This window comes from Vigna unguiculata, chromosome 2 (assembly GCF_004118075.2).
Source record: "Vigna unguiculata cultivar IT97K-499-35 chromosome 2, ASM411807v1, whole genome shotgun sequence".
NCBI lineage: Eukaryota > Viridiplantae > Streptophyta > Magnoliopsida > Fabales > Fabaceae > Vigna > Vigna unguiculata.
The window spans coordinates 29,656,695-29,682,830 of record NC_040280.1 but is presented as its reverse complement, the minus strand read 5'-3'; the positions used below and the strand labels follow the sequence as shown (position 1 = coordinate 29,682,830).

The 26,136-nt window shown below is 33.2% G+C and overlaps 4 protein-coding genes across 10 annotated transcripts; 2 read left to right on the top strand and 2 right to left on the bottom strand.

Annotated features, from left to right (window-relative positions):
* Positions 1–936: 936 nt before the first annotated feature.
* On the top strand, positions 937–7,318 carry LOC114173357 (molybdate-anion transporter). 2 transcript variants are annotated; one of them, XR_003602496.1, is made up of 10 exons: positions 938–1,404; positions 1,763–1,907; positions 2,510–2,678; positions 2,953–3,208; positions 4,147–4,235; positions 4,821–5,003; positions 5,086–5,171; positions 5,248–5,332; positions 6,407–6,693; positions 6,847–7,318. XR_003602496.1 is itself a non-coding variant. In XM_028057689.1 (9 exons), exons 1-9 carry the CDS (start codon positions 1,203–1,205, stop codon positions 6,539–6,541), a joined length of 1,350 nt encoding a protein of 449 aa, XP_027913490.1. In that variant the 5' UTR covers positions 937–1,202; the 3' UTR covers positions 6,542–7,197. The 2 variants fall into 2 exon arrangements, 1 of the variants encoding a protein (XP_027913490.1); XM_028057689.1 differs by having other exon boundaries at positions 937–1,404; positions 6,407–7,197.
* On the bottom strand, positions 6,719–14,477 carry LOC114173359 (probable prolyl 4-hydroxylase 9). Of its 2 annotated transcripts, XM_028057691.1 has the most exons (9): positions 14,108–14,477; positions 13,852–13,989; positions 13,390–13,547; positions 12,586–12,688; positions 10,550–10,645; positions 9,112–9,177; positions 8,906–9,025; positions 7,945–8,069; positions 6,719–6,963 (listed from the first exon to the last, which is right to left on the bottom strand). In XM_028057691.1, the coding sequence occupies exons 1-8, from the start codon at positions 14,243–14,245 to the stop codon at positions 7,980–7,982; spliced, it is 909 nt and encodes a 302-aa protein (XP_027913492.1). In that variant the 5' UTR covers positions 14,246–14,477; the 3' UTR covers positions 6,719–6,963; positions 7,945–7,979. The 2 variants fall into 2 exon arrangements, with proteins under 2 accessions (XP_027913492.1, XP_027913491.1); XM_028057690.1 differs by lacking the exon at positions 6,719–6,963 and having other exon boundaries at positions 7,752–8,069; positions 14,108–14,476.
* A 2,743-nt stretch (positions 14,478–17,220) lies between these two features.
* LOC114173316 (protein CONSERVED IN THE GREEN LINEAGE AND DIATOMS 27, chloroplastic) lies at positions 17,221–19,966 on the top strand. The gene is made up of 7 exons (XM_028057614.1): positions 17,221–18,005; positions 18,244–18,396; positions 18,563–18,640; positions 18,802–18,897; positions 19,318–19,353; positions 19,479–19,654; positions 19,736–19,966. Exons 1-7 carry the CDS (start codon positions 17,748–17,750, stop codon positions 19,896–19,898), a joined length of 960 nt encoding a protein of 319 aa, XP_027913415.1. The 5' UTR covers positions 17,221–17,747; the 3' UTR covers positions 19,899–19,966.
* On the bottom strand, positions 18,463–25,809 carry LOC114173315. 5 transcript variants are annotated; one of them, XR_003602488.1, is made up of 7 exons: positions 25,259–25,804; positions 23,193–24,092; positions 22,623–22,708; positions 21,887–22,027; positions 20,882–21,029; positions 20,271–20,782; positions 18,801–19,870 (listed from the first exon to the last, which is right to left on the bottom strand). XR_003602488.1 is itself a non-coding variant. In XM_028057613.1 (5 exons), exons 1-5 carry the CDS (start codon positions 25,607–25,609, stop codon positions 20,882–20,884), a joined length of 1,626 nt encoding a protein of 541 aa, XP_027913414.1. In that variant the 5' UTR covers positions 25,610–25,804; the 3' UTR covers positions 20,161–20,881. The 5 variants fall into 5 exon arrangements, 1 of the variants encoding a protein (XP_027913414.1); XR_003602487.1 differs by having other exon boundaries at positions 20,271–21,029; positions 25,259–25,627; positions 25,697–25,804; XR_003602489.1 differs by lacking the exon at positions 18,801–19,870 and adding an exon at positions 18,463–18,485 and having other exon boundaries at positions 20,271–21,029.
* Positions 25,810–26,136: the final 327 nt, after the last annotated feature.

Below are 26,136 nucleotides of genomic sequence, written 5' to 3'. Positions count from 1 at the left end.
TACCTGAAGACTTACTTAAATGATTAAAATTAAAAATATTCAAGTGTAATTTACAATTATGTTTGTTTACGAAAGTTAAATTCTCTATTACTTAGGTCCAGTCTTTAGAAAATATATCCTTTAATCCGAACTTGTTCTACTTACTAATATTTTGATCGTAATTTTTATTTTTTACTGCTATTTTGTTTTTTTAAATAACAATCAAAATCTCAGTAAATAATAGCAGATGCTTAGATTTAATAATTAATACGAAGATAAATGCTTAAATTAAGGACTAAAATAATAATAAGTAATTAAATTTAAAACCTAAATAATAGCATGCGACAAAATTTGAGATTTAATTAATAAAGTTTAAAAATAAAAAATTCAGCGAGTGTGATAGGTGGGAGACTTGTTTAGTGACAGAGATCAAAGCGAAAAAATTATATATTTTAGTTTTGATATTTTCTTAAAGTAAATTACATTTAAAAAAAAATTAGTGTTGCTTTTCTACATTTTCTACATTATTTGTTGAGAATTTTACTGAATTTGAAGTTAGAAGTAGGGATAATAATTAACATATTATATGCTAATATGAGATTAGAAATGTTGTCCCTTTAATACTTATCATTTATTTAGTTTTTTAAATAAAAAATTTAAGTAAAACTTTACTTATTTCCCAACATTGACGATAAAATGGTATTACAATTTTTTTTTATAGCATCTATTATTTCATAATTATTGCAAATTTTACATCAATAAATATTTTAAATGGTCAAACATATTATTTCTATCACAAATTTGTATTATAAATACGCGATGATTGTTAATGTTATAAAATTTTGGTCTTAAATATCAATCATTATTTTTATTTTGAAGAGTATTTTTGAATATATGGTTGTTAATACTATGTTTTTTTTTTTGTCTTTCATGACCTATGTACTGAAGACGTTATTATCAGGGTACCACCACATAGACAAAATGTAATTAGACGAAGGAATGCGCTTCAATTCCCTTCTCGTTTTATTATCTCCATCCGCGGTATCAGTTTCACTAATCAAACCACCACCCGTCGTCGATCAAATCCATAGTCTCCCTCAGTCTCACTCTCCGCCTCTTCCCGTTCTCGAACCGCGACCTAGGGTTTGCCTCAGATTCTAAGGGAACGTGATTTTTCTTGCGTTCTCTTTTCCTGCGTCTTCAAACAGAGATTATAAAAACCGATGGCAGTAGTCATTGAGAGCTCCGTTTGGGAACTAAATCCATCCATATACATCTTCATCTTCTTTTCTTGCTGCTTCTCGATCTTTCTTTTTCCTCACGCCTCTAACCTCAACAGAACATCCACAATCTTCGACCATGGAACCTCTCACTCGTTTCTCCATTTCCAGCGGAATTTCCTCTTCGTCTATTCTCTCGCATCAGGTTGCGTTCACTATATTTTCTTATTCACTGTAGGATTGTTCGGTTTCTTTTACAATGTGCGGGATCGGCTTTCTGGACTTTGGAGTTCTTTTTGTTTATGGAGGAAGAATCGAAACCTAAAGAAAAACAAAATATCTTGTTAGCTGTAGCTGAACATTCTCTGATTAACTTTAGCCGAACATTCATTTCTATGTTATTTTTGTTTCGAAAAAAATGATTTATATTTTTCTTATTTTTTTAGTCATTTGTTCTGTTTCTGAATAAAAATTCCGAAACTCGCCTGTTTTAATTAGTTACTCAATTGAGATTTAGATCTGTAATGTTCAAGTGCGAATGACGGTTTCGTTTCTCTTGTCAGTAATGGAAGGTCTATGGTCAGTGTTCGGGGAGTATGAATTTGCTTCGTATGGAATCGGCAGGGAAACTATGGTTAAGTCTCTGTGTTACGGATATGCAACAGCTCTCTTCGCTGCACCTTTCCTTGGCGTGTTTTCGGATGTAATGTGAGACTCTAGTTTTTAGTCGTTGACGTTACTGATCAATTAAGATTTATAATTATGTTTAAGTAATTCAAAGTTGAGTTTAGTGTTAAAAGTCAGCCTTTGCAATTGTGTTGTTTACGTAGCGTCATTTATGGTGTCTGTTTTAGTAAAGATGATTTGGTTGTTTAATTATTTTATTTATGACAATGTACGTCATCCAAAATATAACATGGAATTCCTTCCGTTTGGAAGGAAGACTTACTGTCACCGTGAATTATTGTTGATGCCTAATTTACTAAAGTGTTTTCTGTTGATTGGTGGCTCTTGAGATGATATTAGGAATCTTATTTAGACATTTACATTTCCAATTGTTGAGGAAGAATATGATCAATATTCCGATGTCAATTTCGTCTTCCTGTGAATTGTTATCACTTTTTCAATGTTTGTCATTTTTGCTATGACATCGTTGTTATGGTAGATGTCAATATATGAAAGGCATCTTGGTTAATTCAGAAGCATTAATGCTAAATCATGCATATTCAAGAAATTTATACATTTTTTTGTACAAATTTATGATGATTTGTCAGAAGATTATTCTAACCCACTCTTTAATTTTGATGTAGAGGTCATAAGAAATCTAGTTTAATCTTTTGCATTCTACACTTCATTTTTGGCGTATGGAAGAGGATTTCAGAGCAGCCAAGTGTATTCATGACTACCATATGTCTCTCTCTGGCCAATACTATATTTTCATTTAGTTTTGAGAATTGGATGGTCACTCAACATGAAAAGGTAATCGGTGAATGTTATCCTTTTATCTTGATTTCCAGATAGGCACAGATTTCAGTCTAAGCATCCATAACTTTGCCACTGGAAAAATGGCAAATTAGGAGCTTACTTCTTCCTGGTTAAATAACTTGATCCATTCTATTTTTCTTTTCGTCTTTACATGGAAAATCACTTTACGTGGAAAGTACACGGCTTCTAAGGAAAAAGACATAGGATAGGAATGCTTAAAATATCTAAAGTATAACATCACTTTGGAATATTGTGTTTTTGTTTGCAGCAAGGGCACAGACTTGATTCGCTTAATGATACATATTGGTTAATGTCTTTCTTTGAGTCTGCAAGTTTTATTGCCAGCCAAATGTTTGCAAACTGGCTTATTGGTAATAATACGGAAAAAAACACTGCTCCTTCATTTGTTGTTATTTTTTTTGCTGCCACATGCTTCACTTTTATCACCAGAGGATGGACAGAAACTTCTGGAACGGCATCTCTTAAGGACTATAGTCGCTCCTTCTATGCCTACATTTTAGGTGGTAAGTTGCTTTTGTTGTTCTTTTTTTTCTTTATTATTTTATGAACAAATTTTATTTTAATTTTATTTTTATATAAAACAGTTCCATGCTCTTAAGAATGCTGTACTTAACATTTGTTTAGCAATCTGATAACTTAGTAAAGTTTCTGGAAATTACCAAGGCAGCTCATCCCTTTTATTTATGTTCCTGTAAGATAATAGCTGCTATTTTGTCTTCAGAATATGTACATAGTACGAGTTAGTGTTTAAGCGGAGATACTAATAAGAATTTCTTTCTTTCCTTTAATTTTATGCCCATATATCAAACTTCTGCTTTTCTTGCTGGTTTTCTTTGCTTCATGGCTGCTCCCTCCCTTCCCTTGCTTTGATCAATGCTTATTTACTTTCTTTTCTGTGACAGTTTTTTGCATTGCGATATTTTTATTCAAAATAAATAATCCACTATTTATTCAATTATTGTTGCAACTTGTAAGAGAAGCTGCGATAGAAATCTAGCTAAACATAAGAGGAAATACGCATGCAGAGGCTCAATTTCTTTAAGCTTGGATCTCATGCTTTAGATTTGATTTCGCTGCAACATGGAGATTTATAATGAAAGTCATGGATGCTTATATTAAGGGGCTATTTTTTTTTTTTTAAATTGCTAAGTTTCTGATGATTAACCTATCTCCTTGTAATATTTTTTTTTCTTTTGTATATAATTTGTCTTGCCAATGGTTTAATCTTGTTTTATTTTAGTTTCAATCTCAAGCTGTATTTAACCTAAGCTATGCATTACAGAGTCTGTACGCTCAGACTGACGATGTATAATGATACTTTAGTTGATTAGATGCGAAAAAGAGATGGCACTAGGGAACACATTATCAATTTTACAACAATTTAATGAATAGATTTAGTAATCTACTGTTTATATACTGATTGTAATTTTATAATCCACAGATAAAAGGATATGGTTGTTGGCGTGGGCACAAACTTGCCTTCACTTCTCTATAGGAATTTTTTGGATCCTTTGGGCACCTACAGTGGTGGTATGATATCAAATTTTAGAGCATATCTTGTGATATACTGAGGCATGAATATATGTAGAGTATATTTAAAATGCTAAGACAGTATTGCATTAATGGATGTTTTATGGGCTTTCTTTTCTTCTTATTGCTTCTTTGTATTATTGAATCTAGAACTGGACTTAATTGAACAAGTTTATAAGTAATTTTGCTTCTCTGCCCATTATTGTGGGAAAATCTCTTCTGATGATTGGCTCTATTAAATATCTCAGAAAAACTGTATAGGGTTAATCTCCCTTGTGTCTAAAATACACATAGGGTGAATGTGCTTTTAATAAAGAGTGATATAAGTATATATGACAACCAAAGATAAATATGGTAAATAGAAGATTTGTTATGAATAATATGAACAATATCTACCAATATCAAACAATGTCTATTTTTCCCTAATAAACAATGGACGTTATGTTTCCTTAATTAACATAAAACCTGATATATCTAATAGGCTCATTATGAAAAGAGGCTTAAGCAATTGAACTTGCTATTTTATCATTCTAAGTCATAGGATGGTTTTGGTTTATACATATAACTTTATGACATTGGTTTTAGGCTGATGGCCGAGAAGTGCAACTGGGCTTGATATATCCATGCTTTCTGGGCTCAAGAATGATAGGAAGCACTGCATTTCCGTGTCTCACTAGTGGGCCTTCATCGCTTAGAACTGAGGACTGCCTAGTTTTTGCTTACATTATACTGGCTTTTCTCCTTTCTATTGTGGCTTATGACTATCAGGTGCAGTTACTTATATATTTAGAAAGTATCAAATGTATTTTTTGTCAGATTTCTGAAATCTTGAGTCTTCTCTCATGTGCAGGAAATTGGGGTTCTGGTGACGCTATTTTGCTTGTTTCATGCATGTGTTGGGTTTGTTTTGCCATCACTTGCTAGATTGAGGACCATGTAATCTCTTTAACTATATTTGTACTTTTTCATTTGTTCAGAATTGGATTTTTAGTTTTATCTACTTTTTTTGCAGGTATGTTCCTAATGAATTGCGTGGAGGGATGATGGGCTTTTCTCTCGCCCTGGCAAATGGAGCTATTCTGCTTTCTGTGGTGCAGGTATGTATTTATGTATAATGTTATCTAAAGTTTTAGGAAGCATGTAATTAACCAATTAAGCATTATTAACATGATTTCAATAAACAATGATAAGGGGCTACTTCGTTTGAAAAAAATGTTCTGTTTTTTATTTTTTATTCCTCTATTATTTAAAAAAATATCTCATTGTTTTTACTGCTTTCTATTTTGATAGATTTGTGTAGAAAATAGTGAAAACAGTAAACAAGATTTATTCACTGTTTTCTTTAGAAATATTTGAAAACAGAAAACAAAATGGAAATATGATGACATTTTTGTAACTTAAAAGTGGAAAGAAGTTATGAAAATAGTAGACTTTTTCTTATAAACATTTACACAGAAGACACGCTAATTTTGTGAGGTTTTGAATCTACATTCATACAATCGTGGAGGGTGGCATAGTATTCCTACACAGTCATTTCTACAGTAGTAGACAGAAGTGATAGTTTAAATTCCTAATCGTGCCTGCATTTTTTTCCGCAACTTTGAAAATATAAATGTTTTTTTTTTCTTTTTTGACTTTGGATTGAACTTCTTGATTGCCACAACTTGTTGATTAGCCATGTAGGGTGACTGTGTGTGTTTGAATCACTCATGAAGGAGGGTTAACTTATTGAAATACAATACTTTAGGTGTAATATTTTGAGGGAGTGACTACGGTAACCGTTAGGTATTATGCCTTAGTTGAGTTGTTATATTAGTTATAAATGTTCTGTAATTTCATTAAATATAATCAACAAGAAGCAATAAATGATTGATGATGCACGTTTGGTATTTGGTATCCTTGAAAAGATGGTGCTGAGGTAATTCACTACAGTTAAATGTTTGATCAATGCATCAGCTTATTTTGAATGATTTTGTAAATTTCATTGTGTATTTATTATGTTTAAACTGGTTCATGTCTGTATTTGCTGTCATATATGTTGACTTCCTGTTGACTTCCTCTTTACGTTTGTAGCATGGCAAATGATTTGGTGAAAGACATCGGGTGTTTCAACTGGTTCATGTGTGTATGTGCTGTCGTATATATTGTTGACTTCCTCTTTATGTTTGCAGGGTGGCTATTATCGGAATGTAGGAAATGCAGCATTAATGACATTTGGTGTGAGTGGTTTATTGCTAGCAGCTGGTTGCATGCATGCCCTGAAGCAATGGGGTAAGCAACCGTATAACAACTGGCGTAAGCAGTGAATGTATGACCCTTTGGCAGGCTTTCGTAGTGGTGGATGACGGACTCTTTTATTGAATGCAATGAGGAAAGAGTAAAGAGATGAAGAACTTAGATGATGCCAATTCAGGCAAGGGGTAATAAATTTCAAAAAGGATACAAACATCGACTACTAGTGAGTACTGAACTGAACTGACATTGGGGTTCTTTCTGTAAGGATAGGGAGAGACTAAACAATGAAACTTTATAGTTTAACTCTCCTTGAGTATGTCAGCATTTTAAGTTACTCTGGACCAACGGATTTCTAATTCTCAGTGATATATTGTAGCTTGCATACTTTGCTGCTTGGGTTTGCTTATGGAGGATATATTCAATTGCACAAGCTTTGGAAATTGCTTTCAGAATCTGTATCTCGTGACGAATGCCAGCTTCTCCAGAAGAGCACCTAAAGATCATAAGGTGAAAATTGAATATTATGGTTTGGTTATGTTAGCATATCAAAGTAGTCATGTGTTATTAGCTGGGTTAGTTCATTCAAAGTTTCTTAGCATAAACCATGACACTGACTAACCCTAGCATGTTAAGTAAGAAGGTTTATATGAAGTCACAGTGAAAACATTTGAAGCTCTGGTGATGTGATTACATCAATTTGATCAAGACACAATTCAGCCGGTAACAATTTGGTTTACTTGTTTTTCTGCTATATAGGACCTCTCTGTTTCTGTCATTTTGCCTTAGAAAAAACTAAGTAATCATAAACTATATGTGAAAAAGTTTTATATAATCGTTGTTTTGTGTAAGCTGAACTACATAAATAAAGGTACTAATGGTTAGGTGTTGTTTGTTCTTAAGTTAGAAACAGTACTTTCTTTAAAATAACAACTTAAATTTTTTCGCTCTCAATCATAACTAAGTAGGCTTGTTATCGTAGCCGAATAATTACTTTATTTCAGATGATAGAAATACTTACATTTTTTTCTTCTAATATGGGTCCTATTTTTATATTTGAAGTCTTTTTAATTAGTGAAATAATGCTCATTTATACGTAATATATTCCTCTTCAGATAAAATCAATGTTTTGAATTGAAAATCTGTTTATCTTTGATTTTGCATTTTATTTAATCAAAAGTGTGTTACAAAGAGTACTGTTGAAAGAAAGCATTCGATATGTAAAAGATACACCTAAGGTATTATTGAATCCAAGTTGTTTGATCTAAAGTTATAGCTTTGAATTACGATAAATTTTTTAGAATTGACTTTTTCGTCCTTTATGAAATGTTTATTGACTATGAATAACTCATGCTATATCATGTGCATTGTCCAAATCTTCACAATTTCTCATTAAATTTTGTCCTCGATTAGTCATCAAAGCTATAAACATATTTTAGAACAAAATCTAAATGGCTGTTGACGTAAATATTGCTACCGGTGGAGCTTGAAATCAATTGCAGGTAGCATCATTTAATCGTCGTCTTGTATTTGATCCCTTATCCACTTTGTTGCTACCCATTTCTCTCCTTTTATCACGGGACAGCTTCCGTGGAGTGATGTCTGCCAAAGTATACACAGAAAGAAGGTCAAATAATGAGCCCATTATAAAGCCTGTGAAATCTAATCCATTCATGTAAAATCTAGTTTAAACCACGTTACGCACATATTAATGTCATTTTATTAATTAACCAAAAAATTCAGTGGTCTTAATTTAATAGATTCTAGTGAGTCCTTCCTTGCATAGTTCTCCAAAGAGAGGGTGTTCTTAAGTCACGTGTGTTTGACACTTGACTTTCTCCCCTTCAAATTTCAAAGCTCGTAGAGTTTAGTTTGCTATACATCTTTCTTCCTACCCTTGTGCTTCTTCCTTATCGAGGGGTTACACACTTCCAAGAGTACTTTGGACCTTTTTTTCCCCTTTTCAATATCCCAAGAACTTTGAAGTTTAAGGTTTGTATTATCTATTTTCGAGTGTGTGAAACTTCCAAGAACATTTAGGAGCCTCTTTTTTTCTATACGTCGGACAACACTTTAAAGTATGAAGTATGTATTCTCTTTTTGTTTCTGTACGAGAAAGAAATGCATTTTGGAGCTTCTTTTCTTTGCGACACACAACAATTTGAAGTATGTTCTCTATCTGTTTCTGTGCGAATACGAAGTTAATCTTCAAAAATACGGAATAAATTATTAAAAGACCATAAATTTCAATGTCAAGAATAAAAGTGGAAAATTTGCTTCATTTGGAAGCTATTAAAAAAAAAATTAGGCACCTTAAAAACCTATCCTGTTCGCTTGTGATTTTAACACCCATTTTGTAACCCCACACCCCCATTCCAGCCTTGCTAAACAAATAAGTTTAAAAGATGACAACATTATCAGGAAAAGAAAAGACTAACCTGATCAATTGTACCATTAGGTAATAGTGAATAAAATAGAAGCCCATCCCCTTTGCGCGGCTTTACTTTTAAACCAACACAGTCCTCGAAATTATAGCTACCGTCCATGTTGAATCCATTCTGCAGAATGATAAGACGCTAATTACCTTCTAAGTAGATTAGTAATGGGATGTATGTGATTAAAGTAACGACAAACTTGGTTTCACCTCAAACGGGAACATGGTCTCCCCACCTTCTGGAACATCAGTCAAATACAGCAAAAAAGAAGCTACCTGCATGGAACTTAGTTAAGGTCGAACTTATTAAACAAAAATCTATAAGTTTACGAGATAAAATTGTAATATAAAAAGCAATTTAATATAAAAAAAATTGAGTTGGCGATAAGTATATGCAACTTGAGTTGATCAGGTTTCCTGAAAATAGAATTAGGGACAGTACCAACGGGTTTGAACAAGATACTCCAATATCCATTTTTTTTACCCGATTGATACTTTCATTTTAATTACAAAAAATATAATATTAAATTTAATTTAAACATACTAAGGTAATTAATTACAAAAGCATATTTATCATGACAGACTAGCGTTATTTTGCGTAGAACGTATGCAAAAGCTCTGGAACTACGATAGATATAAATGCAATATAAGAAATCTCAACACGGCTAGAGGATAATGTTGAGGCCAAGGAACTAAATAGATCCAAATACAACAATAAGAAATCTCAATATATATCCAAATACTAGGATTGAGCTTTCGTTAACTTCGCACCAATAAGATAATATCAATTCAATTTTTTATATTATTTTGGTATAAATTTTGAATTAAATAATTTTACTATTTCATAATATACATGGCAATATAATATCACACCGTATAAATCATCAACTAAAATAATTTTATAGGTTATCAACTTTTATCTTTATAATATTTTTAAGATTATATTATTTTAATATGAATGCAGCTATTCATACCCGAGAGGGAATTTTTTCCGTTAGTGTAACCTAAGAAGTATTAGACTCCTCTTTTTAAGAAATTAATATCCATTTTAAGGTGAAAAAGCTTTCCATCTATCCTTTTCTTTTCCTCAAGATAGTTGGCGTTTTAAAAATACTTATACCTTTTTGAAAACATGCTACATTTTTATTGAACTATTATTTTTGGTGTATTATTATTAAGAAGAAACAACACTAAAAATTACCTATCAAACAACAAGAGTCTTGTCCAATTTTAAAACTTGTTATAGTTTAAAAGAAATAACGAAAATTTTAAATAAAATTTCATAAACGACATTACTGGGTGTATATGTATAAGATTTCATTTTGTTTTCCAAATTCCCACAATGATGTTGAAGAATAGGTATCAGGACATAGACATGTCCTAAGAAAGGAAAAGGGATAAAGACCTCTCATGTTAAAAAAGAATATGATAATCTTGTATTTGATCTCTTTTCTCTGTACATCTTTATTTTTTATTGGCATTGTTTACTATTTTTAAATTTAGCACAACCATCAATATTAATCCTAAACTTCACATGATATTAATACTAAACTTCACATGGTTGTCGGTGCTAGGTTGGCAAACAACCATCCTAAAAATTCACAAAAGCTTAAAAAATGAGAATGTACGAGTTTAACTTTAGACGTACCCGTCGGCTCTTTTGTGGGCCATATTCAGCATAATCAAATGCATCATAATGAGAATTGTATTTCTGTCCAACCTCATAGCGTAGGATATTAAATGCCTGAAACATCATTATCACTCAGATAATTTGGAAAACAAATTCAACAAAAATCAAAGGCTAGGAAAGTTAATATTTATTGTTTACATTAACATTGATTTTAAAGGGGTTTAGTTTTTTTTTCCCTTTCTTTTAGTTAAAATTTAATATGGCTGATTAAAGGCTAAGACAACATGCCAACACCTCTAAACTATACTTAAAGCCTAGTTAAAAACTTCGATTTTACCTTATCAAAAGAAAAATTGAATATTACAAATTTAAAAAATCATAGTAGGTGACGTTATTTCTCAGTATCGTTATCCTATTATTTTATTTCATAGAAGACAACATAGAAAATTTAGTTCAAATTCACTAGCAACATGAGGACTATTACTTTGTTAGAGAAGGAAAGAATAAAAAGCTCTCCAGCTCGTCTTTTCAGTGGTAGGTAGCAACAGAAATGTGTCGTTGAACAATGGGAGATTCCTATGTACCAATGTACGAAATCAAACCTCATAGGCATCAAACAAAAAGTTTGCTGCCAACTGTAAGGAACACATTTACCGTTCGAAAGGGTACAAATTTATAAAAGATTCTTTCAATTTCAATTAGCCCATCCCACCGATATGTTAAGTTTAATATATGATCATAAGATAGGAGCTATGATAGCAAAATGATCTTGATATTAGGAGGATAGATATTAAAATTATCACAGGAAAAAATGTGAATAGCATGACCATTACGTGGAAAGTTGATCATTGTTTACAGTTATGTTTCTTATACATCAATCAATCTAGTCCTGCCTCTGCGATCCCCTCTACTGGCAGTTAAGAAGGCAGAAAAAGTGCTAACAGATTCCACGACACCAAAAAGAAAACAATACATTTTCTTAATATTTTTAAATATTTTTATTTTTTCCCTTACTTATTTTTACATCAAAATAATAGCATACGTAAACTAATTAAAAATTAAGTAGGAAGAAAAGTATAAATAAAACAATAATATGTAATATTATCATACATTCTATGAAGAACACTTAGAAATAAATTTTTTTCAAAGATTAGAATATCAAAAGAAAAAAAGTATATAGAAAAACATTATCTCTCCTCTGCAACTAAAACACGATGAACCATCAATTAGAAGTGTGTTTATTATTTAATTCCATTCAATTTAACCTACTTCCAATTCATTCAATCCAATCTAACACTCACATTGCTTGGAAGTGCAAAACTTCCATTCAACACCATTCTAACGAACACCCTAAAAACTGAAACAGGAAAGGATCAATCCAACTAAGCACCATAAATTCCCTCAGTAGTCTCAACTCTGCTTCATTTCCCACATTAAATCTTAACATTTATTTACTTTCATTAACTGAATTTTGAACCAACAGAAGTACCCGATGTTAATTCATTGTGATGGGGAGATGATAAAGCAGAAGTATGGCAAGCAACAATCTAACATTCACGAAGCATTATTCTAGAGAATTCAAAGATAAAATAAGGTTACGTCAAAACACCAGTGTGCACCTATTAAAGAAACAATTTGGTAACGAACCTGACGTATTTTCTTTGACTAAAGCAATTAAGGAGAAAGTTGAAACAAACAAGTTTTGCAGAAAATATTGAAACTGATACCAAAAGGAAAAAGTGGCTTATTTAAGAAGGAAAATCCAGATACCAAGTAACAGGGTTCGATTGGTTACTTGTGCAAAAATCCTATTCTCTTCCCTAATAATTAATGCTTTGCAGAAGTAATAGATATGATGGATGATACTAGTTTTACTAGAAAGGAAAAGCTGCTGTAAATTAACAGTTTTTACTTCGTATTACAGATACAAATTCAAACAATCCATTAACTAAAACAAAAACCATAAGAGAATTCATTGAGGTAAATCAGATTAACAAGCATTTTCAAAATGCCCTTTCTGCAGAGCGAGACAGCCAATTGAGTAGGGATCTTACCTCTCCGTGAATTCTAGGAATTTTTGTTGCTCTGGCAATTTTCTCCTCAACGGCATATAAAGTCCCCGTTTCATCCTCGGAAGCACTCATAAAAACACCATAGCTGTTAAAAGAAGAATGTAGACATAACATAAGCTCACAATATGACTTTATATTAAATAATGTGCATCTTTGGATTTTAGGAGAAGAGGTCCTCATAACCATAATCGCCAATTCTCCCATGGGCTAGATCATTTCTTAATCAGACTATATGTATACCACGGAGAGGCGTATAAAATATCAGCATGTAACGCAAAGTTTCACTAATTGAAACTCCCACGGATTACTTGAGGATACTTTTTAAAGGAATTTAGTTTAAAGCATAATAAATTTAAAAAACCTATCATCTAAGAACCACAATGAGGCTTGAAATTATTCTATCTTCAAGCAGATAAAAGGTCAAGACTAAGGAAATAAAAACAAGTTGCGTTGACATCTTGGTCTTCGTTAGAGGCAAGGAATAGGAGAGCAAATATAAAGGAAGCGAACATATTTCATCTAATTTCTCAGAACTTGAAAAATTTGTCAGGTTCACCATAATCCCAATTGGAAACAATCATGCATCTTAGATTTGTTATCTTAGCCATTCCAATTCCAGGACTATATTCTTTCTTTTGACTTTTCGTATAAGCAAGCCAGGCTCGTTGAACTTGTGGAAGAATTTGTGATAAAATCATAATCCTAAGTTTAACATTCTACTTTGTGCAGTTTATAATGAAGGCAGACAAATAAGTATTCCACAGACACATACTAACTACACATTACCTTGTTCTGATTCCCTTTGTATTCTCCTCCGTTTCTCCCTTACGTAACGCCAATGTTGATGGCTTGAGTCCTACTTTTGCAATTTTAACTATGCTTTCACATTGTTGTGCACTCGCAAAATTAGGAAAATACAGAGCGCGAGGATACCAGCTCAAAACCTAAGGACCACAAATCAAGGACACATTTATTTGAAATTCAAAGTTCAATTGCTCAAGTAATTCCTCCAACAAAATCGTATGCCCAACATTATCACATTCACACAACAATTGAAATTAAAAATGTCAGAGATGCGATCATCTCATAAACGTTTATGAAATCAAAATATTAACGTAAATTCACCGTAATAAACTAATAAAAAAGATATTGCTCTATTTCAAACAGATGAAAAGCAGATTTTATCTACCCTAGCAGAAGAACATTTCAGCAAAAAATTGCGAAGCACGAAAAAGCGAAATCGCGCACCTGAAAAGGAATCAATGTAATGGAATCGTCTCCAGACTCTCCAGCTTGCAACAAATTATACTCCGTCTTCTCCTCCGTCGATTTTTCAGTTAACCTCGCTCTCGCTCTCGGCATCAGCCTCAGGTCATCTTCACGTTCCTAAATTCCAGTGATCTCTTATTTCGAATACTTTCCAGCAAAAGAAAACAAAAATCGAAGCGAAAAAGAGCTTAAAATACTGAAAAACAACGTGATTAGGATTGTTGTGAAGGAAAACCTGGTAGTGAGAGAAGAGACTGGAAGCAAAGAATCCAGCGAGAAAGAAGAAGATGCCTATAAGGAAGACGAAAGGCAAGCCGAGCCTGTTCGTCCTCCAATTCCATCTCGAATTTCCCTTAACCGTTTTGGTTTTCATGTGGATTGTGCGGAGCGTTACTACGTTTTACTTTGTTGGAAGTGCAAAATGAATGGTAACTTACTAGCAAGAGCAGAGCAACTCTGAACAATATAGCACTTGACCGATTCGAGTCCCAAGTTGACCATGAGCTTCTTGCAGCTGCTAACTACCCTTTTCCTAACGGATTTACAGCTGGTGCACCTTGTTTATGTCCACTGTTGATTGATTTGAATTTGCATTAAATTCAATCTTCAGTACCAAATATGAATTAATAATGAATTCAATAACTAGTTAATTAAAAGCATTGGTTAGCATTCTCCACTACAGTTTAATGTATAGTCAGAAATGTGCGACTAATAAAAGAACAAAACCAAAAACTCTTTTTCAGACATGCACTACAAAATCTGAATATTTATTTTCTAGAAATATAAAAAGAAAACTTATTTTATTTCTTTTTTCATGCAGTATGGTTTTTATTTGTTTTTTATACTGATAAATTTAATATTGAGTTATTTAACATTAGTTAATTGATTAATAGAAGCATTTATTCGATTTAGAACATTTTTTATCACGGATTTTTACCTTCTGTTTTCTTTAGTGTAAATAATACCAAATCTGATTCTGTGTATAAAAGGCAAAAAGTTAACACACTATGAACAATTTAAATAGTTTTTTTTTTCTTTTTTACTTACTACTGATAATGACAAGTTCGAATTCTATTTCAAACATGAATTTACTATTAACCTTACTTTTTGGTGAATATAAGAAATAAACGAATGTTTAGTTAATAAACTTCACAATTACGAAATCTAATTTTATTTTAACTCCTTATAAATTTATTTAGCAACCTCTTTAGTAAGGTTTATATTTTCTTGCATATAAAGAAAGAGTTTAATGATTATGTAAACATTTTTTACTAACTTCTTTAGTGACGAAGTTTACACTCAAAGGAAATAAATGAAGAGTTTATAACATCTTCTAAGACATCAGTTTACATCGCTCTTTCCATAATTATTGTTTTTATGTATGATAAGACGATCTTTTCAAATAAGAATTATATTGGGTATTCACATTAATTAATGAAGTTTCACATTTGCAATTCATGCATTGAATGGAAACAGTAAATATTCACATTAAATACTAACAGTTTCTTTTTAGGGTTAGAAGACTTTTTCTTTGACAAGGTCTTTATGTCACTGACATTAATGGTTTATGTTTATTCTTTGATGCCAAACAAGTCCATTAAATTAAATGGACAGTTTCTCCTTCCACTCCACGGTTAGTGTTTTATGAGATTTTTTTTTAAAGAAACAAAGATTTATTGTAAACAAATTTATGTAAGATATTAGGAAATTATTTTTAACCTAAAATTTTAAAATAATAATTTTATAAATATTTTATCGATATATTTTTATTTTTATTATTTAATATAATATAAGACTTCTGGCTCATTTTAAATTTTTAAAACAATTTTAGAAAAAAAAATTCATCCCTAATTCCGAATACCAATTGCAAGAAATCCCTCACATATGCATTGATTCCTTTGTCGTGGAGTTATAGGAAAATGTCACAACATTGACTCTTATGTTGTGTCATGCATGTGGACTTATTGGCATGCTTGTCCCTGGCATTGATTCGCCTCAGATACTGCACAAATAGTATTGAGTTTATTTTACTGTTGGCACGTGAATTGGCTTAAAAACCATCTACCATTTTAACCGAATCCAAAGGCCAATGACTTTAGCTATAAATCCAGAAAATTCTCATAAACAAAATTACTGTAACATTGCCAACAAGTACTCTCCATCAGATTTCAAATTTTCTGTTATTTACGCTCAAGTTAGAATCATGTTATGTTCAAATCAAACATGTAGTATGTATTATAAATCTCATGAATTTTTTTACATTTGTTGAGATGAAACAGAGTATGTTTGCCCATTCATCTAGATTAGACATGTAGCATGAACTTTGGCAGATTTATTGAGATCGAACATATATGGTGTATTTGTTTTCATGTTTTAGATATGAAATATGAGTTAAAAAGTCTTGAAAGTTAGATCGATTTGTTTGGTATAAGAAATTTATGTTTCATTGAATGTTAAAATACCTAAAACAGCCGTTACATTCAAAGCAACAACATACATGTTTTTACATTCTCATTGCATTCAACAAAATTTATCTTCAACTTAAATTCAAACATACGTTTAATATTTTTCATTAGTAGTCAAGTCAACGACACAAGGTAAAATTGTTCATGTAGATGTATAGGATGAATAACTATTTTCACAATTACTAACATTTTTGTTTTGCTGACATCCTCGTCAACCTTAATTTTATATAGTGAGTTGGTTGTAGTTCTTACCGTCAACCTTAGTTCTAAGATTATGTCCATTGTAGATTTTCTTATTAACCATAATTTGAAGACTAAATTCGTTGTAAATTTCCTTGTCATTCTTAGATTTAGGACTACGTCCATTTTAGATTTCTTCATCACCTTGATCTTAAGATTTCATTGTATATTTATTCGTGGACCTTAGTTTTAACACTAAATTTGTTGTAGTATTTCTCATTAATCTAAGTTATAAGACTAAATTCACTGTGATTTCCTTCACAAGTTAAAAAAATTATAAAAATTATTCATATAATACTAAAAATAATAATAAAATTTATTATATCAATTAAAATACTCACAAATTTTTTTCGTCCATTGTTTTCACTTTCCACACTCTTTTCATTTATGAAAACAATTTTACTTTCCATTTTATTTCCTTAATCAAAATAACTTTATTTTTCATTTTAATTTTTTTTTATTTCTTTTATTTTCACTCTCAAATAATCCAAACACTAATGTATTGAGAATCTCAATCATCCAAGGATGTTAACTAATTAGTATTTCATTGTCTTCTAACTGGCCAACATTAACATCTACTCATTCAACCCGTTTCAAATTCCTTAATACCCATACTCTCTTAATTTTTTAACCAGAGAAAAAAAAAATCCTTTCATAATAAATAAATAATTATATGCCCCCATAGATAGTGAAAAATACACAAATTTTTAGAAGTCCCGCTTTATTTGGCCAGGTTGATGATACTGATGGTGGATGTGCCGTCGTTTTACCAAATTGGTCATGCTTGTTCTCACTGCGTGCAGGCAACAGAAACAAATACGAATTTGCGTGCAGGGGAACCGCAGCCACGTTGCTCCCTTGGCATTTCTAGAGACCACAAAAATATAAAAACATGAAATGCATTTGGTTTGGATAATCCAAGTCCCATGGGTGTTAACCGCATGAGATGGACGGTACCCAAGAAGCCCACGTGGACAAGAAGCATGTCCACAAAACAAAGAGGTTGGCTAGGGCCACATAGGGTCTCTCACTCATCTTTGAAAATCTGGAAAATACAGACTTTAATTTCTTGTTCTCCTCCTCCACGTAAATCAGTGACCATAATAGCTTATTCTTCCTCCTCCAAGTGCAAAATTAACTGGGATTTAAAACCCAACACTGTTCGCAGCGATGGTGATAGCTTACACTCAGCCTGTGATGATTAGACTAAATCTCTACTGTTCATTAATTCCAAGTGCAAGACAAGCCAGACCAGGCACCAGCTATGGCTCGTTGATCATCCATAATCACAAAGCTTCAGAATTTCCTCATCGGATTTCAATCAAGGCTAAGGCCATCAAAGATGAGATGGATGGAGAAACAAGTGGATCTTCAGGACGTAGCTGGGATCCTGGGTTGGAAATTGAGGTCCCTTTTGAGCAGAGACCGGTAGGTGTGAACTGCCAAATGATAACAATGAGTGTTTTCTTTAGATGATCTTCAAAATCAACAGATGTAGCATGGTATATAATGTTAGTTCATGAATTTTGTGGCCGAATCTAGCTAGTGAGTTCATAAGGTCATGGGATGGGATTAAAATTAATTATCAGTTAGCATTATTGTTTCAGAAAAGCTCATTTAGTTCTTCTGAGCTAAGTTTGCTAACCCTGACTTTGCTGTGTGATAGGTAAATGAGTACTCATCTCTGAAGGATGGAGTGTTGTACTCTTGGGGAGAACTGGGTCCGGGGTCGTTCTTCCTTCGCCTGGGAGGTCTTTGGTTGGCAGTGTTTACAGTTCTTGGAGGGCCAATTGCGGCTGCAAGCTTTAATCCTTCTAGAGTAAGGAAGATAAAATATGTGCATGTAATAGGGTATCAAATCAAGTAAACACCAAGATCTTTTGATGCATGGACAAGGATACCTGCCAGCTGCACACAAACAAAAACATTTATAGAGTGGCTAATAAAATTTCCTCTTACTTGCATCAACTTTCAAAATCTTGCAGGAACCTCTAAGATTTATACTAGCTGCTGGAACAGGGACGCTCTTCATTGTGTCTTTGATTGTCTTGAGGATTTATTTGGTGCGTTCTACTACTCTTTTTTGTTTTTCATGTCACAATCACTTCAGTACAGTTTTCAACCGACACTAATATATACCTTATGATTAAGTGACTGGGCTATGACTGCAGCACCTTCACTGTTAAATAACTGTTGCAATTAAGATAATTGAGTAACAATGCAGGGTTGGAGTTATGTTGGTGATAGACTTCTATCAGCGGTAATCCCTTATGAAGAAAGTGGTTGGTATGACGGACAGATGTGGGTCAAGCCGCCCGAGGTTAGCCTCTTTTACACATTTTTCCGGTACCCAAGAACAGAACAAAAGTATCCTCAAAGACATCACTTGTGAAAATCCTATCAAAGGCTAGAGTCAATGCGTTATATACATTGAAACCGACAAATTGATGATTTTACTTACTGCAGAATTTGTCAGTAGGCAAAAGGATAAAATTTATGGGAGGAGGGGGAGGGGCGGCATTGGTAAATGAATAGCTAATAGGTTAGCAACTGTAATCGCCTCTCAAAATTGTAAGAGACACTTCTGATTAAGCATTAAACAGCAAAAAGGTTTGTTCAGAAATAGTGAATATGAAGGATATAGAATAAAGCGTGGGTGAAATGTGGTAATAAATATTACTACTACTCAGTGACATACTTATTTCAGGCAATATAATCTGAAAACTGAGTTTATTTGCAGATCCTAGCTCGTGATAGATTGTTGGGCTCTTACAAGGTACGGAACATCACAAAGTATCAAAGCATAGCTTGAATTCAGAACAATTTTTGATACAGACTAGAAGAGCAGTATGTTAATTTCGATTTCTTGCAGCATAATTGACGTATATTTCATGTTTCCAGGTTAAACCAGTCGTTAAATTGCTGAAGCAAACTCTAGTTGGGACAGGAGCATTGCTTGTGACAGGAGTTATGCTATTTATATTTGCTACACCGGTGGAGAATTTTCTTCGAACTACCTTTACCACGGAAGAAATTAAATCAACCGTTCCCAAGGTTAATACAAAGCTCAACCTGAGGTAAGAGAAGACACAAAGATCCTTTACTATCTTCCAGTGTTTGTCCACAATGTGATTCCAATTTTTTAATGCATATTGTAGAAAAGAGGAGTTGCTTAAACTGCCAGTGGAGGTGATAACTGATGATGATCTAGCAGCAGCAGCTGCTGAGGCTGCTGATGGAAGACCCGTCTATTGTAGGGATAGGTATTATCGAGCATTAGCAGGAGGGCAATACTGCAAATGGGATGATCTGGTCAAATAAAGGATAAAGAAAAGCATATGTAGTCAATTTCATTTAGTAAAAGCAGTTTGCAATTTGTGGTGATTCAATGGTCCAAGGCGTATTCTATTAGTAGAGAAAACTGTTTAAGTCATTCAAAGCAAAGTCAAAGCTGGAAATAGAGGGTGAAGAAACGTATGATCAAACCTAACAAAAATATGACAATATAAACTACATGTCATGGCAGTCAACTTTTGCATATAAATTCAGAGGGAAGAGCAACAAATTTAAGAGGGCGAGAATGTAAAGAAGAAAAATATGCTTAAAATATATAGATATATACAAGTACAAAGACGTAAGTTCCACATGCCTATAGGGACAATTCTATGTAAGCAGAAATTGTATTTTATATACCAGGAGATATGATGGCGAAGTAAATTCCAGAAAACCGTCCTGCTTCATGGACCTTTCCAATAAGGGGATGAAACTCATAGTGCAGTGAAACAACTAGCTTCCATAACACTGAGCAACATAAAGAATCTTTGTCTAATAACGCATAAAGGCAACTGCAGATGTGTGTTATACGCATAGAAATACACCAAGTATATCCGTGAACATTCGGATTGCATAACATTTCCGAGACAAGTAGCGCAAGAGATATTTTGGACAAAATCAATGTTGGTTCAAATAGCCTCAGGCATGATAAAAAGTTGAAGTGACTCCAGCCGATCCCATACCAAGTGAAGTGACTTCAGTATTTCCCCAATATATATCCATCACTAGGCAAATGAAAAGTTGAATCTCCTCTAACCAAGTAATAGAACTACTTGAGGCTTGCAATGAGTTTTCCTTTTCAGTACTTACAGAGCATTCCACCCCAGAATCTTGTAAATATAAATTGACAGCAATATCTTCTTCCAAAATCACTAAATAGAGATTATTAAGTGATTGATGATCAGTCAAAATTGTTCTAGCAAGGACACAATGAATTTGTTAACATTGTCAAAAGCCCAACGGATATATACCTATTGAACAAGTTTCTTGCACCAATGAATAACTCGAAACATTTGTGCTCCAACAACATGCCTAAATGATTTCTTGCTTGCTTTAGCGTATTCAAGATCAAGTGTCCGATATGCAAGAGCAAACAAATACATTGCTGGATGAAGTCTTCTGCAGGTTGTAGAACTGGGACAGTCAGTATACTTGACAGGTAAATACTTGGGCTGGGTCTTGGGGGATAGTTTAGAAAATGTTAATTACTTTCTACCACTTATAAATGTCCAAATTGGAAGACACTAGTTAAAAAAGGAGATATTTGGTTTCTACTGGCCGAAAAAGTTAACTAAAAGTTTTCGGAATTGATTAAGCGGAGCATAGCTGAAGTTGTTATGTAACAGGTTTATACTTCTTAACATCTTGTCTTTTATATAAGTGGTGACAAGATGATTCTTGTTAAAAACATATATGAAATGTGGTCGTGGTGTTGACCACTTTACCAAGCCAAAATGCATGTCAAACAGACTTCAATAAGTTCAAAAATAGTTTAAACAAAACCTATATGAAGTGCACATTCTAAAAAGCAAATTTCAACTTTTCGTATCTGTGACCATTACAAATTTTCCCCAAGATCCATAGAATTATGTATGTATACGGTATAATAATGATCTGGGATTTGTTTGGGTAAACTTCTTCATAAACATTTCTAAAAAAATAAAAATTAGAAAAAAAGTGAAATAATTTTTTCCATATGTTAAACATTATTTTATGCGTAAACTAATTGTAAGAAACACTCATATCAGCATCTATATAAAATTATTTTTAACTCATACATACACTAATGTTCACTTATGGAAATCTTTGCTTTATTTTTCCTTCTTATTTTCCTCTCCTATAAGTGCTTATGAGGAAATTTACTCAAACATATCCTTGATACCATACGTTTTGAAAAGAAAAACTTCTGTTGCTAACATTAAAGAAATTTTCATAAAGTTAAAATAGAAGAAATAGTACCCAAGTAGTTAACTTACCTGTCAGCTTGCATATTATAGTCCAAGCCATCCCAAAACCTTTGTGATGGCTTTGTACGACCGTGCTTATCTTTGCCATATGTCTCAACGTACCAACCCCCTATGTCATGGAAACCACAGCGAGGCTCAAACAGCCAAAATCTGTATAATGATGGAATTAAATTATTAAAACGTATTATAAACAGTATTGAGAGAGCAGTAAACAATCTCCATCTTCATAAATAACAAGTTGAGGAATCACGGAAAGTTTACATAATCTTGAGACGCATCAATTAGTTTAACTTTGCAGTTAGAAGCAGTTCCGGTTATACAGAAAGACTTCTGAGTAATAAATCCACAAACCACAATTATTCCATCAATTCTGTTTTCTTTTCCCGAGGAGGTGTAGAAATACTATTTTTCTAGATAATTGGAAGTTAACTAAACCAATGGCCAAATTGCTTCAATGCTTAGCTTAACACTTGGAGAACTGTGGGGGTGGGTGGATGGGGGGCGAGAGACATGGAAAGGGAAGACCGGGGAACATAAAAACCAAAAGTTCTGAAAAAGAAAACAACACGGAATTTGTTTCCTTATTTACAAGGAAACAATCCAATGCTCACCCAAACAAAACACAAACAAATTATAAAATGATAAAAGAGCAGACAGCATCGGGGTATACGAATTAATGAGCCCCAAAGAGATTGTTGTGCCAAACTCAAACATCAATACAATTAGAGAGATGTCAGAGCTTTACTTGCTTGGTGGCAAATGTGCTCTAGTGCATCTACACTCGCAAACTGAAACTTTCTCACCCACCTGATACCAGTGCATATGCTTCACCTGAACATTTATCATAACATGACATAATTGTAAGCATCTAGCTATATCGAGTTATATAAGAATAAGTTTCTAGCAAGATCACGAAACGCAAACCATGTTTCTTCTGTATTTGAAAATATTAGAAATAAAAACAAACAAGACTTAGTACTAATGCAAAAGTAAAATTTCCATCTAGATTGTTAGAATCATTCTATTATTATAATCAGTCACTAAATATTATTGATTTCATCATTTGTAATTATTCTGATTGATTAGATTAGACAGTAAATATTTTACAAATTGGGTAATCAACCTTTATTGTGTTTATATTTTGATGGGAACCTCTCCTGATTCCTTTGTTGTTGTAATCTGCCATTATGGCATACTATTTCTCTCTTTATATAAGACAGACTGTACTTTTGACTGAAGTAAGATACAAAGAAATATCTCCCAAAATAAACCAATTGTTAAAACATCAAGACCATGGGAAAGCAACATTACATACCATCAATGTTCTATGCTTCATAATCGCATGGGTCTTTGTGCCCTTGTCATTGTAAACATAACAACAACCTTCATCTGGACTGCTCCCAAGTCCAGATATAGTTCCCAAATGAATTCTTCTTCCAACTGTACCATTTGCTAGGTAACCTTTCCAAAAATCACTGATGATATGTTTGGGATCTTCGTATAAGTTAAGGAACACTTGAATGTGATCTTCGGTATCTTCTGTCTGCATTACATCAGAACAGCTTCTAGGTAGGGTCCTAGATGCTGTAGCAACAACTCTTCCAGAGATGTGCAATTCAAGATGTCTATATGCATCTGATACAATACCTGAAGTTTTAGGGCTGAGACCTTGATAGGTTTCAAAATCATCTGATCTTTCTGCATTGCTGTAGACATTCACATTTGTTATAGATTGACACGAGGCTGAATGGAAGGATCTAAAAGATGTTAACATTTCATTGTTAATAGTTGATATCTCTGGAACCTTGTTGGCTAGGCAAACCATTCCGAAAAGATCACGACCTGAAACTAAGTGCAAAACCTCAGGAGTTTCATAAGAGGACCTCTCCTCAGCCTCAAAGCAGTCAGGAAGAAATTCCATGGGCATAGAATCAATTTCAGGACCATAATATGCTGCATGAATAGCTGAATAAAAATCTCTCTCAAGAACATCAAAATAGCCTGTTCCATCTACCACCCTCTTTTCTGACAAGATATTATTTATGGTTAATCTGTACCATTTTAACCATTCAACAACTTCCATCTCCTTGAACGCAGTAGCTTGTGATTTGTAAATATACAGTTTTGAACCCTGTTCAGAATGCTTTTGCATAAGCTTTTTCTGAGACAACAGGTACATGTCATAATGGGCTCTCTTTTGAGAATCTGAAAGAATCTGCAATGCATCATAGACAATCAATATTCCCTGCACGTTAACCAAGGAAAAACCTAATTCTAGGCTCTAGTTACCCACACGAACTCGATATACATTCTGTAAAATTCCAGAAGTTAAAATCATTAAGTACGTGGTCATCTTGCCAATGGGATGAACACATTATAGCCAACAAATCAGCAAAAAGCACCAACAAAATAAGCATTAGACCGTAAAACATATCCGAAATTGAAGAAAAGAATACACAATCAGTTTGTCTCAGTACTAACTTTGGCCCATGTTCCGGTCAAGCAGTCAATGCGCCCGAGAACAATATACTAAATTGAACACCAGAATGGCAGGAGCAAACCTATCAAATTGATGCTACTTATTCAAACATTGATCAACAAGACAACCAGTAAGCAACTTCCCATCTGATTTTTCATTTGACTGAACTATTGGATGCAGAAAATCCTTCAAGAGCAAGCGACAGTTGTTCACATTATTCATATCGGTATCCAGGGGATTTCTAATAACTCATTGGTTCAATTTGATAATTTTTTCTGTGATTAAGAGCTAACTATACAGATGCAACGGAGACACAAAATAACTGTCAAAACGTTATTATGTTATTCAGACATTAAACACTACCTTAAAGGAAATTATTGTAGATGACATCAATTGTTCTGTGACAGGGATCAGGTGAATTGAGTCACAATCGACTCATGGCACTTGGACTGTTACACTGTTAAATAAAAAGAGTTGCGTCCTGACTATTAGCTATAGCTTACCACTGGACCAAAAGTTGTAGTCTACAGTCAGAGCACAAATATTTTGATTTAAGGATGTAACAACCGAAGCGCTACGATTCGATCGTGGCCCACTTGGCCTCTGCTATAAAACAATTGATGTCACCTACAACAATTTTCTCCCAACCAATTATCCTAAGAAAAATCTTACCCTTGGATTGTAACTTGAACCTCAAGTAATAATTGTGCAAGCTGCAACATAAATATCCCTTACAGGGCATTCTTCTATAAGCCAAGCATGGTTGATTCATTTGTATTCAAGCTCTAATTTAAACTGTCCCAAAAATATTGATCAGGAATAAAACCACCACTTCTGATTGAGGCTATAGCCATGAAACACACTAATCATGATTCATATGTCTGAGCATGATTTGCACAAACCTCGTAGGCAGCCAGAATTTGCACAAATCGTCGAGACGCACTGGAGTCATTGCTTGACTCAGCGAGGTCTGGGTGAGTTTCTTTGGCCAATTTTCGAAACGACGCTTTAATTTCGGTAAAGGAACTGGTCTCAGACACTCCTAACAGCTCGTAGGCGTTCTCTACGGGAAAATCTGTCCAAGCTGATTCAGAAGCGCTACTGAAGTCATGTTCTCCGCAACCCCGACACAAAGAAGAGACGTCGTAGAGCGTTGAAATTATGCTGTTCGGAGAAATTGACGTAGAGAATTTTGGCCTCCGATTATCCATTCCGACGACTGTGTTGTGTCCGGCACCGGCGAGATAGACCATGATTGTCCCTCTTTTTCTCTGTTATTATATTGTTATAATTATTATTGTAATTAAAATAAAAGAAAAAAGAAAGTGTAATTGCAAAACCTGCGTGTAGCAACAGCTTCAGAAGCGAGTGGTAATATAAGGGTGAAATTACCTAATTTGTTGTAGTATTTTAGCTAAAGGTTACTATAAGAAATTTTAAAAATTTCTTATTTTCTTTTAAGTATAACCGACGTAAAATAATGTATGGACATGAGTCCTTATATATACCTTGTCTCATGTTGAGGTGATCGTATTCATATTGCATACTGGTATCTGAATGTAAATTCAGGAAGATTCACTCTATTTAAATTTGTTTAAGAATTCGTTCTTTATTTTATTTTTATCTTTCATTTTACATCTTTCCATATTTACTGATTTTAGTTTAATTATTTTACGTTTATGTTCCTATCAAATAAATAAATAATAATAATAATACTTTAGATTGAATAGATTTGTTACTAAGACTATTACTACAAAAATCGTAAATATTTATTTATATT

What these genes read in the sequence shown, in the direction of transcription:
- LOC114173316 (XM_028057614.1), top strand. Translation starts at nt 17,748, where the DNA reads ATGGTGATAGCTTACACTCAGCCTGTGATGATTAGACTAAATCTCTAC. An exon ending in TCCCTTTTGAGCAGAGACCG is followed by an intron (nt 18,006 to 18,243) that starts GTAGGTGTGAAC and finishes GCTGTGTGATAG; the next exon opens with GTAAATGAGTACTCATCTCT. An exon ending in CAAGCTTTAATCCTTCTAGA is followed by an intron (nt 18,397 to 18,562) that starts GTAAGGAAGATA and finishes AAAATCTTGCAG; the next exon opens with GAACCTCTAAGATTTATACT.
- LOC114173315 (XM_028057613.1), bottom strand. Translation starts at nt 25,609, where the DNA reads ATGGTCTATCTCGCCGGTGCCGGACACAACACAGTCGTCGGAATGGAT. An exon ending in TGAAGCATAGAACATTGATG is followed by an intron (nt 22,709 to 23,192) that starts GTATGTAATGTT and finishes ATAAATGTTCAG; the next exon opens with GTGAAGCATATGCACTGGTA. An exon ending in GCACATTTGCCACCAAGCAA is followed by an intron (nt 22,028 to 22,622) that starts GTAAAGCTCTGA and finishes ATCATTATACAG; the next exon opens with ATTTTGGCTGTTTGAGCCTC.
- LOC114173359 (XM_028057691.1), bottom strand. Translation starts at nt 14,245, where the DNA reads ATGAAAACCAAAACGGTTAAGGGAAATTCGAGATGGAATTGGAGGACG. An exon ending in GCCCACAAAAGAGCCGACGG is followed by an intron (nt 9,178 to 10,549) that starts GTACGTCTAAAG and finishes AGTTCCATGCAG; the next exon opens with GTAGCTTCTTTTTTGCTGTA. An exon ending in CTAATGGTACAATTGATCAG is followed by an intron (nt 8,070 to 8,905) that starts GTTAGTCTTTTC and finishes ATACTTTGGCAG; the next exon opens with ACATCACTCCACGGAAGCTG.
- LOC114173357 (XM_028057689.1), top strand. Translation starts at nt 1,203, where the DNA reads ATGGCAGTAGTCATTGAGAGCTCCGTTTGGGAACTAAATCCATCCATA. An exon ending in CGTCTATTCTCTCGCATCAG is followed by an intron (nt 1,405 to 1,762) that starts GTTGCGTTCACT and finishes TTCTCTTGTCAG; the next exon opens with TAATGGAAGGTCTATGGTCA. An exon ending in CTTGCTAGATTGAGGACCAT is followed by an intron (nt 5,172 to 5,247) that starts GTAATCTCTTTA and finishes CTTTTTTTGCAG; the next exon opens with GTATGTTCCTAATGAATTGC.